The 15,761-nt window shown below is 61.2% G+C and overlaps 2 protein-coding genes across 3 annotated transcripts in view; one reads left to right on the top strand and one right to left on the bottom strand.

Annotated features, from left to right (window-relative positions):
• Positions 1 to 766: 766 nt before the first annotated feature.
• KCNJ9 (potassium inwardly rectifying channel subfamily J member 9) lies at positions 767 to 6,496 on the bottom strand. Its single transcript, XM_055334069.1, has 4 exons — positions 6,366 to 6,496; positions 5,225 to 5,385; positions 3,197 to 4,062; positions 767 to 1,126 (listed from the first exon to the last, which is right to left on the bottom strand). Exons 3-4 carry the CDS (start codon positions 4,041 to 4,043, stop codon positions 789 to 791), a joined length of 1,185 nt encoding a protein of 394 aa, XP_055190044.1. The 5' UTR covers positions 4,044 to 4,062; positions 5,225 to 5,385; positions 6,366 to 6,496; the 3' UTR covers positions 767 to 788.
• A 7,561-nt stretch (positions 6,497 to 14,057) lies between these two features.
• The window catches only part of KCNJ10 (potassium inwardly rectifying channel subfamily J member 10), a 28,533-nt gene continuing 26,829 nt past the window's right edge, over positions 14,058 to 15,761 (top strand). For both annotated transcript variants that reach the window (XM_055334096.1, XM_055334094.1), the window contains exon 1: positions 14,058 to 14,228. The gene's annotated coding sequence lies outside the window, so the exon portion shown is untranslated. The remainder of the gene's footprint in view (positions 14,229 to 15,761) is intronic.

The following is a 15,761-nucleotide window of genomic DNA, read 5'->3' as shown; positions in this document are numbered from 1 at the left end:
CTCCCTTGATTTGATCCTGAAGCCTCCTGCCTCTGCTGGGACGCTCGGTCCACTTGGAACCACGGTGCTCACCGCAGGGGCAGGTGTGCGGCCGGGGTGGGGCCGGTCCCCGGGGCCCTCCACCTCAGTGCGGGGCGCGCCCCCTCAGCAGCCCCGGCCCCACCCGAGCTCCGGGCGAGCTCCCTTTCCGGGTCCCTCCGGCCCTTCTCCCTCCTGGAGGGTCCCTCTCCGCTTCTGCCCGTGTCCTCCCCTGCGCTGGGCCACTCCTGTCTGCTGGCGGCAGGCCACCCGCCCCCTCCTGCGCCAGCCCTGCGGCCTTGTGGCCCGGCTCCTGCGGGGTGGGTGCCGCCGGGCACCCTCCCCTGCGCACCTGCGGCCTCCCCGGGTCAGCCCCGGCAGCCCGGCCGCGTGTGGGGCGCGAGCCCGGCGGGAGGCCGGTGAGGAGCCGGTGAGGGCGCCTGGGGGACAGGGAGCCCCTTTAGACTTTGCCCAGAGACGCTCCGGGCTCAGCGTGGCCAGGGGCCCCTGCTCCGTCCCTCTGTCCGTGCAGCCGCCCGGGGGGGCGCAGGCCAGACGCGCAGGCCGCCAGGTTCCTCGGGCGCCTCGGCCAGGCCCTCCCTCCGGTCCGGCGGCCTGTGAGGGGCCTGTGAGGGGCCTGTGAGGGGCGTCAACAAGCCCGGCCGCCCGCCCGCCTCCGCCTCCCAGCGGAGGTGCTCCTCCGCCCCCATCCAGCGCCATCCAGCTCCCCGTCCGGGGTCCGGCCCTGCCACAGGCTCGGGAGGACACGGTCACACCTTGGACTCCGACTCCGGCGGGGGCAGGCGGCCGTTCCGCTCCGTGTCGCCGCCGGGCCCCGCGCCCGCGCCCGCGCCCTCGCTGGGCCCCTCCTCCTCCGCCCTCTCGTCCAGGCGGCTGGGGATGGACCAGTAGAGATGCGCGTCCAGGCGGGCGGCCGCTTCGGCCAGCTCCCGGGCGCTGCACGACGGCGTGGGCACCTCGAAGGTCTGGTGGAAGCTGGCGTAGTCCACCTCGTAGAAGCCGTCCTCCAGCGTGAGCACCGACGTGAAGCGGTGGCCCCACAGCACCTCATCCACCAGGTAGGAGCTCCGGGCCTGGCAGGTCATCCCTGGGGGGAGGCGCAGGGGTCAGCGCGGTCCCGCCATCCCGGCCGCCCCAAGGCCCCGGCCCGCCCGCCTCCGCCGCCCGACTCCGAGGCGCCTCGGGGAGCTTCCCCCGGCCGCGGCCGGGCATCGTCCAGGCCGGGCCCCTGCACAGGCCTTCCCACGGGGCCTTCCCACGGGGCCTTCCCACGGGGCCTTCCCAGCCTGGCCCGAGCGCCTCCCGGGGGCCGACGCCTCTAACGGTGCTCCTCATAAGAGCTAAAGCCTGCCCCCCGCCCCCGGGTTCCACCCCACCCCCCTGGGCCCCCCCTTCACCCCGCCATCTGACACCCGTTCAGAACCTCGGCCGTCGTGTCTTCTCTTCCAGCCGAACGAACATCCCTGGCGCCCCCACCATTCCTCGTGTGATCTGCCTTCCAAAACATGACCTGCTCGGGTGCACACCGGAAGGGCCGCGCAGGGCCCCCAGCGCTCTGGGGGTGCCAACACCGGCCGCCACTCTCTTCCGGCCGCGGCGCCTCAGCTCATCGGGCCCAACATCACGTTACGTAAACATTTTTGGAAGCTGTATCACATTTTGCTGCAACACTAAGCCCGTGGCCAGCTAAAACCTCCAGTTCTTTTTTCACCAGAGCTCTTCAATGCGGTGCTTACATAAGTGATTTTTTTAAAGCCTAAATGTAGAATTTTATATTTATTCCTTTTAAATGTCATCTTGTTGGGCTTTGGCTCATTACACTTGCTTTTCAAGAGCACTTTGAATCCTGACTCTCTCACCCAAAATATTGCCGTCCTTCCCAGCCTTGTCTCTCTAGACAAGTCAGGCGGGTCCCATCCTTATCTCCTCCACGCCGTCCTCCCCAGTCCTCTCACTCTGGGGCCGTGTCCTGCCCTCCGTGTTGGGTTGGCACACCCACCAGGCCAAGCGACCGTCCTGCTGCCCCCGGGGTGTCTCCCACAGCCCACGTCCAGCTCAGAGCAAGGCAGAGTGGAAGACCGAACCTTAGCTAACAGAGCCTGGCTCTTGGCATCGCAAGCCCTGCCCCGAGATGTCCTGGGGACATGGGTCTTGCTCTTCCTCGGGCGAAGGCTGCAATGGCAGGGATCCAGTGGGGGAAGGCGGAAGGGGCAGAGGGGACACTGGGGAGAGAGGTCGGTGAGGAACAGAGGCAGGGGCTGGGGCCCCAGGGGGCCGGACAGGGACCTCTCTGCAGGGACAGCAGATGCCTCAGGGCCTGGCAGGAGAGTGACAACTGTCTAGACAGCAAGGAGAGGGCCTGGGTGACTAGGAGAGGCAGGAGCTAGAGGGAGCAAGGTGTGGGGTGGTAGAGAAGCACTGGGGAGCACTGGGGCAGAGGGTGCTCGAGGAGAGGCTCGGCCAGAAGGGCCAGGGAAGCTGTTGGAGGGCCCCAGCCTGGGAAGCCAGCAGAGGCCATGCTCGGGCCACACCTTGCAGCCCCGTGTCACCCACTGCGGTGCTCCTATCCTCCTCCTGCTTCCAGATCCCAAGCCTCAGAGCACCTCGTCTGTGCCCCTGCGTTGGCCTCTTGCCACTGGCTCCCAAGCCCCTCGCCACGCAGGCCTGACTTGGAGGTGCTGACAGCTCCTTCTGGAAAGGGCTAGAAATGCTGGGGTCATCTATTTCCTTTGTCAGTGGAAGTTGAGAGAGCCTTGATGGGTGGGGAAACTGAGGCAGAAGTGAGCCCAGCCGGCCACCTGTTCCTAAGATCCAGGCTAGTAGGACACCCTCAGAGCACCACGTTCAGGGGCCTGGACCTGGAAGCCATGGAGAACTCTCCGAAGCTACCCCTGCTCCCTGGAGCGCCGCCGTGCAGGGAGCCGCACGACCCCTGCCCTGTGGCCTTATGTCCCCCTCCCTGGCGATAGGCCTCAGGCTCCCCGGCGGTCTCCGCCCTGCAAAGGGGCACGATTGCAGGAGGTGACCTTCCTAGGAGCGGGCCAGTTGGGGGGTGCACAGCGCCTGGGCCCTGGCTGCGTGCGCTCGGGCGCTGTCCCAGCCCGGTGACCCCCCCCCCCCGCCCCTCCCCTCCCGGCCAGCTCCCCGCCGTGCGCACCCGTGGCTTCCACCATGCCCTCCAGGATGACCACGATCTCGAAGTCGTCCCTCTCCAGGGCGCGGCGCGACGCCTCCCAGAAGGGGCTGGCGGCGTCGATCTCGTGGCTGATGACGAGCGGGGACACGAGGAAGAGGCGGTCGTCGCCGGTCTCGAAGCCCACGCTGAGGTCGGTCTGGTGCAGCGGGATGAACTCGCCCTCGAGCGTCTGGCGCGAGCGGATGAGCTTGGCGCGGATGGAGGCCTCGACGATGTGCGAGGAGCGCAGGTCGCCCACGCGGAACATGAGGCACAGGCGGCCGTCGCGCAGGGACACCACGGCGTGCGACGAGAAGACGAGCGTGGCGGCGCGCTTGTTGGGCTGCGAGATCTTGACGAACATGCAGCCCACCATGAAGGCGTTCACCATGGAGCCCAGGATGGCCTGCAGCAGCAGCAGCGCGATGCCCTCGGGGCACTGGTCGGTGATGACGCGGTGCCCGTAGCCGATGGTGGTCTCCGTCTCGATGGAGAACAGGAAGGCGGCCACGAAGCCGTTGAGGTTGTTGACGCAGGGCGTCCAGGCCGCGTCGCCCAGGTGCTCCAGGTCGCCGCGCCCGTAGGCCACCAGCCACCAGATGGCGCCGAAGAAGAGCCAGGTGAGCGCGTAGGCCAGCACGAAGAAGAGCAGGCTCAGGCGCCACTGCAGGTCGGCCAGCGTGGTGAACAGGTCGGTCAGGTAGCGGCCCGGCTCGCGCACGTTGCCCTGCTGCACGTTGCACCGGCCGTCCTTCTCCACGTAGCGCTGGCGGCCGCGGCGGCGCGGGGGCTCGCGGCCCGGGGAGCGCGGGGCGCCGGCGCGGGCCATGGCGACGGCCGCAGGGGGCCTGCGGGACCCGGGGCGCGGCCGGTCAGCGCGGGGCCGACCCCGGGCGGCGGGACGGTGGCCCTGCGGCCGCCCCGCCCCCTCCCGAGGCCACGCCCCACCCCTCCCGAAGCCACGCCCCACCCCTCCCGAGGCCACGCCCCTCACCCAAGAGGCCCCGCCCCACCCACGCGCCTCCTGAGGCCCCGCCCCGTCCCACCCCTCCTGAGGCCCCGCCCCCACCCCTACACGACCCTGCGGCCGCTCCCCCTACACCCCCAGAGGCCCCGCCCCCACGCCTCCGGAGGCCCCGCCCCGTCCCACCCCTCCTGAGGCCCCGCCCCCACCCCTACACGACCCTGCGGCCGCTCCCCCTACACCCCCAGAGGCCCCGCCCCCACGCCTCCGGAGGCCCCCGCCTCCACCCCATCCCTCCTGAGGCCCCGCCCCCACCCACAACCCTCCTGAAGCCCCCACCCCCTTACACCCCTACACGCCCCTGCGGCCGCCCCCCACACCCCTACACCCCTCCTGCGTCCCTCCACCCCTCCATCCCCCTGTGACCGCCCCCCACCCGGAGCGCAGGGAGAGGGCTCTCTCACTCCCGAGCCCGGGTGCTGGGGAGGCGGCCCTCCCCTCCCCTCCCCCCCCTCCCCAGACGGGACACCAGCCCCGCAGCCCTCCCCCGTCCTCCCCGCACCCCTCCCTCGCACAGCTGCCTGCTCCCCACGAGCTGAGCTGGCGGAGGAGACAGGAGACGCGCAGGGGGTGGGGGCGGAAAGGCAGGCGCTCCTGCCCCAGCCACAGGCGCCCCTGGAGGTCCCCGGGCACAGGGTCGGGGACGCATGGGCCGGGTGCGTGCCCCCTGTGCCCTGGGTTCTTTCCGCCCCCGAGGGAGGCACACTGACAGGGGGCAGGAGGGCCGTGGGCCGGGGAAGAGCAGCCGGGGAGACGCAGCCCAAGTTCCTCAGGAGTTGGGCTTGTGTACCCTGGCCGGCACCCCGCACCCCGCTCAGCTCTGGGTCCTCAGGGGCCCCGACAAGCAGATCAGGTGAAGCACGAAGCACCCACATTCACCTCCCCAGCACCTCAGGGTTTTTCCCCTGGCAGCTCCCACCCCCCCCCCACTACCCTGAGCGCAGCCCCCACCATGCGCCCCAAGCTCTCATCCAAGGGAAGCCCACCTGATTTTGCTTCAAATGCTTCCCCCTGAGGAACGATCTGAGCTGCAGTGTGCCCTGAGCGGGAGGTCCGGACCCCTGCCAGGGAAGGTTCAAAAGGACCTGCTTCTCTTCAACCTTCTCCTCTTCCTGGGAATGGTTCTGGCCTCCCGCTCCAGGGGAACCTGGGTGACGGGGCGGGGAAGGGGCGGGGGACGGGGAAGGTGACAAGGATCACAGATGGCCTGGATGTCTGACCAGGTCCTGGGGAGACACCGCCTGCATGTGCAGCTCTAGCCCCAGCGCTCCAGCATTTGAGTTCTGGGACCAGGTGCTCTGCTGCCAGACCTCAGAAGGCCCTGTGTGTGTGTGTGTGTGTGTGTGTGTGTGTGTGTGTGTACTGGGGTAGAGGGCAGGAGGAAAACCCCAAAAAAGATAGTTTGCACCTTAGGGACATCCCCCCACACACATTTATTTTCCAAGAGGAGTCAGGGGGACACTGTCCAATGAAGATTTGGGTCTTCCTCTGGCCCGACAGTGGGCTTCGCTTTCCCTCCCTGCCGCTGGGATGTCCTCTAGAAGTTCTCGCTAAGCACACACTGGCTCAGAGACCCCAAGTCATGCAGAAAAATACCTGGGTCCCCCGTAACCCAGCGGCAGCCCCAGGAGGGCTTCCGACGTTCTCCCGGGCTCCGAGGCAATCTGACCCCCAATCTGCCTGCTTCGACAGATCTCTCTTTCCCGGGGGCGGCAAGGAACCCCGCGGTCTGGTCACCGCCAGGTCTCTCTCACTCTGCCTGGCCCGGGGGGGGCTGGGGGAGCCTTCCTCTGACCACGTCCCCTCTCCTGACCTCCTGAGTGGAGGCTGCATATTTCTCAAGGGGGCAGTAAAGGTGTGAAATAGACTTGGCTTCTGCACCTTCCTCCGAAGATCCCCGTTCCCACTCCTTCTTAGTTCCTGCGCATGCCATGACCCCTCTCTGGAAGGCCCTGGGGCCACATTTTCCTGGATGGCCCTTTCTCCCCTAGGGAGTGCTGGTCAGCAAGAGGCCTTCTGATTTGGAAGGGGATCTGGTGAAGTCTCCCTCGGGAGCAAGCTGCTCCCAAGCCCCCACTTGCCTTGGATTTAGGGGCCCAAACCCAAGTCCCCCGCAACTCAACTCACAGCGTATGGAGAAGAGAGTAGCCGGCAGCAGAGACCCCTGGGGGGTAGCGTCCATGCCCCTGACACCACCCCTCCCCTGACCCCCTTGCAGGGTGGGAGCCACAGACACCGCTGTTTCTCCTAAATGTAGCGGCAGCTCTGGCCAGGACTTGCTATCTGTGTCATCCCCATTTCCCAGGCTCCCCTGCTCCTCTCTTGTTTCCACAGCAACCAGTCTGGCGACAGCTCTAGAGCATCCCCCTCCCCTCCCCAGTCCTGGGTACCACTAGAGGCTGAGCCACACGCCATAGCTATTTTTAACCCAAGTCCCTCCTCTTGGACAACTCAGAGCTCGCCGACTCGCCCCCTCAGGAAAAAAAAAGAAGAAGAAGAAAGAAAGAAAGAAAGAAAGAAAGAAAGAAAGAAAGAAAGAAGAAAGAAAGAAAGAAAGAGAAAGAAAGGGGAGCCCGCACGGTCTTCCCTAAGAAGCTTCTTGCTCTGAGAAAATACGGGCCCTGGTGTGTCAGGGAGTAAGGCCTTTGGTCTCCTGGGGATGCAGAGGACCCCCTGGCAGCCGGCAGCTCATCCACCGCCAGCAGGGGCCTCTGGGTGCAGGTACTGCTCTCACGTAGGCACCATCATGTCTCCCATTTTTTTTAACTTTTTTTTAACTTTTTTATTTATTTATGATAGTCACACACACAGAGAGAGAGAGAGAGAGAGGCAGAGACACAGGCAGAGGGAGAAGCAGGCTCCATGCACTGGGAGCCCGATGTGGGATTCGACCCCGGGTCTCCAGGATCGCGCCCCAGGCCAAAGGCAGGCGCCAAACCGCTGCGCCACCCAAGGATCCCGATGTCTCCCATTTTTGAAGAGAGTGCCCTGATCCAGAAGGAGGTACCTAGAAGAAAAGAGATTCACCCAAGGAAGGGAGGTGGGGTCGGGGGTTCTCATCTTTGTCACTGATTTGTAACGTGACCCAAAGGATTTGCTTCGTTGCCTTGAACCACGGCTGCTCTATTTTTCACAGGGAGTGGACACATGCAGATACCCCGTTTCTGCCTGCTTCACGGGGTGCGCAGATCAAATGAGGCAATATAAATAGAAGGGCTTTAAAGTGTGTTTTGTTAATAGCGGAGATTCTAGAAACAACCCAAACGTCCTACAGAGAGAAAAGCCGAGGTTAGAGCTTAAAACGATTCATCCAACAAACTCCTGTGGATGGAGCCCAAGTGCTGGGCAATGTGCTGTGTGGGGGGTGGTGACAGATATGACTTTGCCTCTGCCCATGTGGAGCTCGTGGGCCAGTGGGGGAGAAAGACACACTATCACACAGCACATAATGCTAATATTACCCCTGATAACTCGTCGAGCATCAGCTATGAACTGGAAGGACTCATTTAACAGCCTTGGGGGGGACCCTGTGAGATGGGTATGATCCTCTCTGTTTATATATGAGGAACTGAAAAGGAGAAAGGTGATTTGCCAAAGGTCACAGCAGCAGAGATCGTAGCCAGACCCCCCCAAGTGTGTCCCCGCCTCACTGCGTGCTCTTCACAAAGCCACAGGCCTCGGCAAGGAAATAGCCGCAGCGGAGAAACACAGTCGGTTACTATGCTCACATATGTAAGTGTCCGTGTGCAAGAGGCACATTCTTGCATGAAAAAGAAGCACATAAAAATATTCTTATAAGTTGATCATAACTGTACAGAAATAGCTGTAGGAACAAGGATAAAAATCAGAACAAGATTTGGAGAAATACAAATAGCTCGATACAAATTGTTCCTTTTCCCCAGGGAAATAATTAAAAGCCGAGAGTGGTGTACAAATGCCAGGTGTTATCATTAGCACTATCATACCCGCGACATTGATCTGTTCTTCTCCAGATCCTTCAAGTTGGAATAAGGAGATATGGGCCGGAGGAGCGGAAGATGTAGAAATGGACCCTGGAGGGTGAGAAGTTGCTGGCTGAGCCGGAGAGGCGGGAAAGGTCATAGTGAGTAATATAATCTCGGGAGGCAGAGATCTGGGTTCAAGTCTCCACTCTGTCCACTGCCAAGTTTCTTCATCCAGGAAATGAGAATATGTTATCCGCCTCTTGGAGGTTGTCATGAGGCTTACAGGAAGCAATGCCTGCCTGGCATATGAGAAGGACTCAGCAAGTGCTAGCTGGATCTTCCTCACCCACCCCGGCTGCCTTCCTCTGCTCTGGTGCCACCCAGTGAGCCCTGCAGGGGGCACTCCGGGTACGCTGCCCTCCTCTTCCCAGCCCTCCTGCCCCTGTTTCTTGTTGCAAGTGGAAATACCGAGTTTTCAGCCCGAGATTGGCATCAGGAGGGCTGTTACAGTCCTAGTCAACATCCCCGTCTCCTGGGCCTGGGCCTGTCACCTGAGCCTTGAGACTGCTAGCCTGCCCTCCTCTGTCCTGCCAAGAGGCTGCTCACGTTGGTTCTGCTGTGCCAGCAGCTCAGAGAGAGGAAACCGGACCCCTAGGCGAGAGTGCATTTGCATAGAACTGGCCCCATTTGTTGAGGGGGGGGTCACAAGGCTGAAGGGCCACCCAGAGGGTGCCAGCCAGCCCCCTGCCTCAGTCGGGGTGCCCACCACCCCGCCTCTGATTTATCCCTCCCCACCCCACCCACCGCAGGTCTCCAACTTCAGTTCCTTGTTTATCCTTGAGCTTGAACATGGGGAGGGGGGAAATGTTTTCTTAGGTTCCCGGGTACAGAAAACAGGCAAGGTCTCAGCTTTCAGGTATCGGGAGAGAGAGAGCAACTGCGCACGGGACTAGTAAAACATGTCGGTACAGTGGTCATCATGGTGGGAGATTGGGTTTGGAACTTGAGAACGTTGAGGGCAGGAGGGGCATGGCCGGAGCCACGTCAGTGGTGGTCTGCAAAGAACCTTGTTATGGAGTAGGAAAGGGAGGCGGCTCTGGGCAGGGGCGTTCCTGATGGCATGTAGCTTGGAGAGCAAGCGGTACTCTGGGGCAAAAATAAAAAGGGGGAATCCCTCTCGGAGACATAGCTCCGAGCCAGGCTGCGAGGATTGGCAAGCCGAATGCAGTTCAGTTCTCAGCTTGCCCCCTCACGGAGTGCATTTGTGCAGTCCACAAGCTGTGCAGCTGTATGTGGGAGCCCTGGGGCCAGCCAACCTGGGAAGGCTTTCTTAAGCGAGATCATGAGACATCGCGGGTACGGTCTTGGAGGTGGGAGAGGAGCATGACAGGAAAGCAGGAGATGGTTCAGGATACAAGTTTAACGGAACAGGGAGGCCCGTCTGTCAGGAACTCTAACAATTTTCATAAATTCAAGGGGGTTGAGGGCCCTAGAAAAGTCAGAGCAGAGGGAGGCTATGGTTAAAACAGCGGATGCCACTGGAGGTGAGAGTGACATGGGGAGAAGCAGAGCCCAGCGCCAGGACAGGTGAGACCCCCACCCTGGGCACCTGAGGCTGGGACACCCTCTAGCCTTCTAGCTCTTTCCAGCACAGCTGGAGGATCAGAGCCTTCTTATAACCACATCCATCTTGCTTGATAGGATTGGGTGCAGGTTGGCCATGATTTAAAAGTCCTCACTTTCCAGGTCAGGGATGGGTCCCCAGAGAACAGATAGTACTAAAACCTGGGCATCCCAGCTCCTGGGCCTTGGTTGTTTCATTTTATTTTAAAGATTCTTATTTATTTATTTGACAGAGAGAGAAGGAGAGGGAGAAGAAACAGGGGGAGTGGCAGGCAGAGGGAGAGGGAGAAGCAGGCTCCCTGTGGAGCAGGGACTCTCTCCCAGGACCCGGGATCTTGACCTGAGCCAAAGGCAAACTCTTCACCCACTGAGCCAGCCAGGCGCCCTGTGGTTGTTTCTTTACTCCCTGTTGCCTTCCCACTATCACCGTGGAATGGAATTCTTATCCATTGGACCCCACTGGAAAGACACTGGAGGAAACCCCAAGTGAAAGCACTAGGGAGAGTCCTTGAGTAGTGATGAAGCATCCCCTGACTCCAGTCTAATGAAGGTGAGTTCGAATATATGGCGTGTACGGAAGGCAGAGGGTACCTATAAACCTCAGCAACAGTCCCCGCGCGCCCGGGGCCATGTGGCCCAGTGCGTCCCTCGGAGCCCTCCTGCTGCGGTCTCAGTTATCCCGCTACCAGGTGCCCACTACTCGTGGAGACGGTTCAGCTGAAATGTCGCTCGGGATCCCGTAGTGAGCCAGGATAGAGTCATCCTTCGTCTTTCCAGAACAGGGTCAAAAAAGACATGAGGCCACAGTTGGACGGACTGAGCCCGAAAGGAGCAGTTTAGAATGAGAAAGACCCAATTTGCTAATAAGCTGACAAGAGGGGAGGGCTTCAAAGAGAGCCGGTTCCCCTAGCTGCCATTTAGATGTGGTCCAGGATGGGTCCTCCCTGCACAGGTGCAGCCCGGGCCCGCCCAAGAGACCGCCTTACGTGGTGGGCATGGACTTCACAACCCTGGCCAATTTTTCATACCAAAACTGGAGAAAATCTCCAAGCAGACTCCCCATTGCACGTGTTGACGATTAAGATTCTATTTAACCCACACAGATTCACCCTAGCGTTGCCCTGAGACAAGCTTTGGAGTCAAACACACGTGGGTTCAAGTTCCAAAACTAACACCTTCTAGCTAGCTACGTCACGCAGGCCAGCCACTCACCCTCTCAGAGGCTTGCTTCCCATCTCAGGTCATAATATATCTGCGTGGCATCATAAACACTCACAAATACTGATGTCCCATGCCCTTTATTGCTGGTTCCCTCCTGGGCCCCCAGTGACTATTCTAGAACTTCTTTTAAAAAGTTTTTTTTATACACGTGAGCTCTACGCCCAATGTGGGGCTTGAACTCATGCCCTGACTCCGAGATCAAGAGTCGCACACTCTACTGACTGAGCCAGTCAGGCACCCTTAGGACTTCTCTTTTGTAAAAAGATTTAAAAATTAAAAAGGATCATTTGACAAACTGTACAAAGGAATATACGTGATGGATATGTGCATATATGTTATAGAACATAACTTAAGAACAAAACTCCATTTAAACCACTCTTTAAAAAAAAAAAAGATTTACTTATTTGGGAAAAAGAGAGTGGGAAGAGGGGCAGAGGGAGAAAATCTCCAAGCAGACCCCCCAGTGCTGGCGGAGCCTGACGTGGGGCTCCATCCCAGGACCTTGAGCCAAAGTGAAGAGTCAGCCGCTTAACTGACAGAGCCGTGTGGGTGCCCCTAAATCACTCTGTTTTAATTAGAAACCTACAGTTCCATTCCAGCTATCTGCACTTTCCCACAGTCTTGCACCTCTGCTCTTCTAGAACTTTCAAGTTCTTTGTAATTGCCCAGTCCACCCTCCACCCTGATTTTTAGCAGATGGCTCTTCTGCTCTACAGGAAAGGCAAAGACCATTTGGGAGGAGCTTCTCCAGACCCTTCTCCCGCACCACTAGGTATCCCTTCTGCTCCTGCCCTTGGAGTCTTTCCTCCCTGTCGTCCCAGAGGAGTACCCTAAGTGCCGAGCTGAGGAACTTGGACTGTGCTCAAGAAGCAAGGGGCACCCTGTTTGGGGCTTGATAGGAGAGCATAGGGACTGACACGGTGAGGACGGGTGCCTCTTCTTTGAGAATGGAGAGAGGGGTGAAGGGTGGGTGCAGGTCCTGGGCTGTTAGCGCCCTTCCTGATGGCGGTAGTGGCCATGAACTAGAAAGGGACACCCGAGAGAAATATAGCAAAGGGAGACTGGCAGGATTGGGTAGCTTAGTTGACATGTCAAGGGATGGGGCAGAGGAAGGGTGAAGAGGAGAGATCACTTAGTTTTTAAACCTGTTTGCTCAGGAGAAACACAGAAATAAAGAAGTCATGTGGATTCCCAGCCTTGAGGAGGAAGATGATGAGTTCAGTTGGGGGCCCTGTCTGGGTGGCATGGAAATCCCCTGCCAGCAGCCAGAACTGTGATGCTCTGAAGAGAGCCTCAGGGTGCAGCTCAGAGGTGGTGGCCAGAGCCACGTCAGTGGTGGACACTCCCCTCAGACACCGAAAGAGAACCCAAGACTGAACCTTTGGTGTCGAGGGAGGGAGCGGCTGTAGGTTTGGGCGGGCAGGGCCAGTCGGCGAGGATGAGGCTGAAGTGGCACCAGGCCCAGGTCACGGCAGACCTTCCGTCCGGGGTGAGGGGTTTGGATTTTCCTTCTAGGCAGTGGGCAGTCGCTGAAGGCTGTTACATTGGGAAGCGCCGTGGTCAGACTTGTTCCAGAGAGATGTACGCTATCACTGTTTACTCTTAAACGTGGGACTTCGTGGTCTGCAGGATTATTTGAGTGGAAGAAACTGGAGGGAGGAAGACCAGTTAGAAGGCAGCTGTAGGAATCCTGGACCACAACCCCGTGGTGCCGCGCACACCAAGGTGGACAGGCCTGAGGTGCTTCACGGCGCGGATGCGCTGATTCGGGGAAGATGAGGTGAGGCAGGATGAAGACTGGGGTGCCGTCCGGCTGCCCCCTGAGTCCAACCCTCTTGCTCACTTCCAGATTTCGCTTCCTGAAATTCTGCTGTGACTTTGCTCAAGAGCCTCTGTGGCCTTCCTTTGCCTTCGGGAACTCGGAGCTGACCCTGAACTCTCCTATTTCTCTCTCTTTACTCCAGGTCTTTCCCCAACACAAACACAGCCCCTGTGGTGCCCCCGGGGGTAGCCCACCGCCCTCCCCCAGGGGGCCTATTTGCAGCGTCCATTTACCCTTCCTGTGGCTTTTAGAGGTGGAACTAAACTGACAATTTCAAGTTTCCTTGATTTTTTTTTTTTTGCAACATATCCATCACCTCATATGGTAATACTGGTTACCGGTTAGTAGTAGTTCAATAGTTCAGCCCCTAAATATCTGTGATCCACAAAGATGGGGAAACAATGATTTCCTCAATAAATGCCAAGGGTGGGAGACTGTGGATGAGAACTTCTCAAAGCACCCTTTCAGATTCTGGAAGCCGTCTTTGGTGACAGAAAGGTTGAGGACCACCCGCCACCTGGGCTCTGTCCCCCTCCCAGTCCCCCCCTTCCCTCCACCCCCCGGGGGGCGGCTGTTTCCCAAGCGGACTTGGTGATGGCCAGTTCCCTGGGCCTCGGACGCCCTCCCGACGCTGCACACCCCACCTTCGCCCCGGACCTGAACCTTCTGCACCCTTTAGGGCCCTGCTCGGATGCCCCACACCCACCAGGGCCCCTCAGCGGGGCGACCTTGCGCTCTGCGCGCCCCCAGCGCCTCCGCAACCTGCGCCCTTCCCTTAGGGACCGCGGAGCGCTGCGCACCTGGCACCCGGGGCGCACGCAGGGCGGGGGCCGGGGGGCGACCTGGCGGCCGGGTGCCGGGGGCAGGGGGGAGGGCGCCGGGCCGCCCGGGTTCATTTCCAGCCCCTCCTCGCCCCCCTGCCCGTCGGCGAGCCGGCGCGGCCCCTATCGCTTGGCCCATCGTCTCGAGGCCCGCTTCCTCCCGGAGGCTGTCTGGTCCCGCTCCGCGCAGAGCCCCGGCGTCCGCGGCTCGCCCCCCTCGCCCCTGCGCCCCGCCCGCCCGGCCCCTCCAATCCCCGCGCCCGGGCCTGGCGCTCCACGTCCCCATTGGCCCGCCGCGCCCCCCCCGCGCCCGCCGCCGCCCCCTCCCGGCCCCTCCATTCACACCAAGTTTGGCTCCGGCGCTGCGGAGGGAGGGGGCGGCCCGGCCCGGCCCAGCTCTGCCCCCGGCCGGCCCGACCCCGGCCGCGGCCCCCGGCCCAGCCCTTATCTGATCCCAGCTCCGGGTTTAAGAGTCCCGGCTCCGCCCGTCGCCCAGCTCGGTGCCTCGCTCCTGCCCGCCCCGTCCGTGCGTCCCGCTGCCCATCCAGGGACCTCCAAGGTAAGCCCCCGGGCCCTGTCCGCCGCGCCCCGGAGACAGCGGGGGGCCCCCAGCCCGTGGGTGCCCCCCCAGCCCGTGGGTGCCCCTGTGTCTGGCCGCACCAGTCTCCCACCTCCGGCGACCCCAAACGGACCCTCCAGGAACGGGCTCCCCAAGAAGGAAACTCCACCCTGGCTGGTCACCTCAAGTGCCTTAGGCTAAGCAGGGGGCCGCCCGGATGCCCTCCCTACTAGGCTGACCTGGCCTCCCACCAGGGCCCTCTCAAGGAACACAGTGACTCCCCCCCACGGCACACATATGACCCTGCACCCCCACGCAGCCGCTCCAGACGCGCCCCCTCTTCCCAGGATCATCAGGTTACTCCCACTGCCCTGCCAGCCCGGTGCCCCCTCCCCACACAGCGGCACTCACTTAGTGACACCCACTGATCACAAGTTCACACATGGGAAGACAGACACATCCAGCTTGGCTAGGAAGCGCTGTAGCCTGGTGTGCCTGCCCCCCCCCCCCCCGCCCGCCCCTCCTTCCCCAGCTCTCACCACCCCCTTCCCCAACCATCTCACAGTAAAAGATCCCTAGGAAGAGCACTGCAGGCCAGACTGGGCTCTGAAACATTCCCCCTCCAGATGGAGAAGCCCTTCCCCATCCCACTCCTTCCCCCCTACCTGAGGAACTGCCATGAGTACCGGGCACCGGGCACTGGGCTAGGAGCAAGAGGAGGGGTGCAGCTTCCGGATTTGGGGGCAGAGAACTGAGCCCTGGGATGGAGCAGGACACAACTGGGCCGGGTGGGAGCAGGGCCTCTGGGCACTTGAGGAGCACCCCAGGGTGAGGCAGATGGGAAGTGGGGGTGGCGGAGAACCAGGGCCCAAATCTGGACCTGAGGGGCCAAAGGCTCAGGCCAGGGCTCAAAGCCTGATTCTGTTGCTTATCAATACAAGTCCTGGCTAAAGATTTTTTGGCCAGTTTGCCTTAGCTGTGGTGTTTGATGTTTTTTCCCCACCGGGACTGCTTCAAGGAGTTTGGGGTGGGAGGGAGAAGGAGATGGGAGACTTGGGGCCCTAGTGTGAGGAGGGCCATCAGCAGGTCTGGAGGCTGTCAAAGGATCAGCCTGAGGAGGGGCCAGCGGCGGCCACTGAGTTCCATTGGGTTCCATCCCCAAACCTTCTCCTTAATCTCTACGACTTTCTGACCATGCTCCTGGCACAGTGGTGGGCACTGTTCTGTGCCGAGGGGCAGGGTCTGCTTATTCCTTGGGGTGTCGGCTGGGTACGGGGGAACCCAGTGTAGAAGGAAACAGGTGTCCTGGCTCCTCACTGGTTCTTCGGGGAGCAGGAAGTGAGGGAGGGGGAGGAAGGCATCATGCCAGGGAGAGGGGCCAGGGCTGGTCTGCGGAGGAATAGGCATGGCCCAGGCAGTGCCAACTCTCTTTTCCCCGCCCCTCTGTCCTTTGGTGGTGGTGGCGAGGGAGGGAGAGAGGGGGTGTTGGGGGGTGATCTGGGCCAGTCCAGCCTCCCAAAGCCCTTGCCAGCC

This window comes from Nyctereutes procyonoides, unplaced genomic scaffold (assembly GCF_905146905.1).
Source record: "Nyctereutes procyonoides isolate TBG_1078 unplaced genomic scaffold, NYPRO_anot_genome, whole genome shotgun sequence".
Lineage (NCBI taxonomy): Eukaryota > Metazoa > Chordata > Mammalia > Carnivora > Canidae > Nyctereutes > Nyctereutes procyonoides.
Note: the sequence above shows the minus strand (reverse complement) of the source record. Positions and strands in the feature narration are given on the sequence as shown.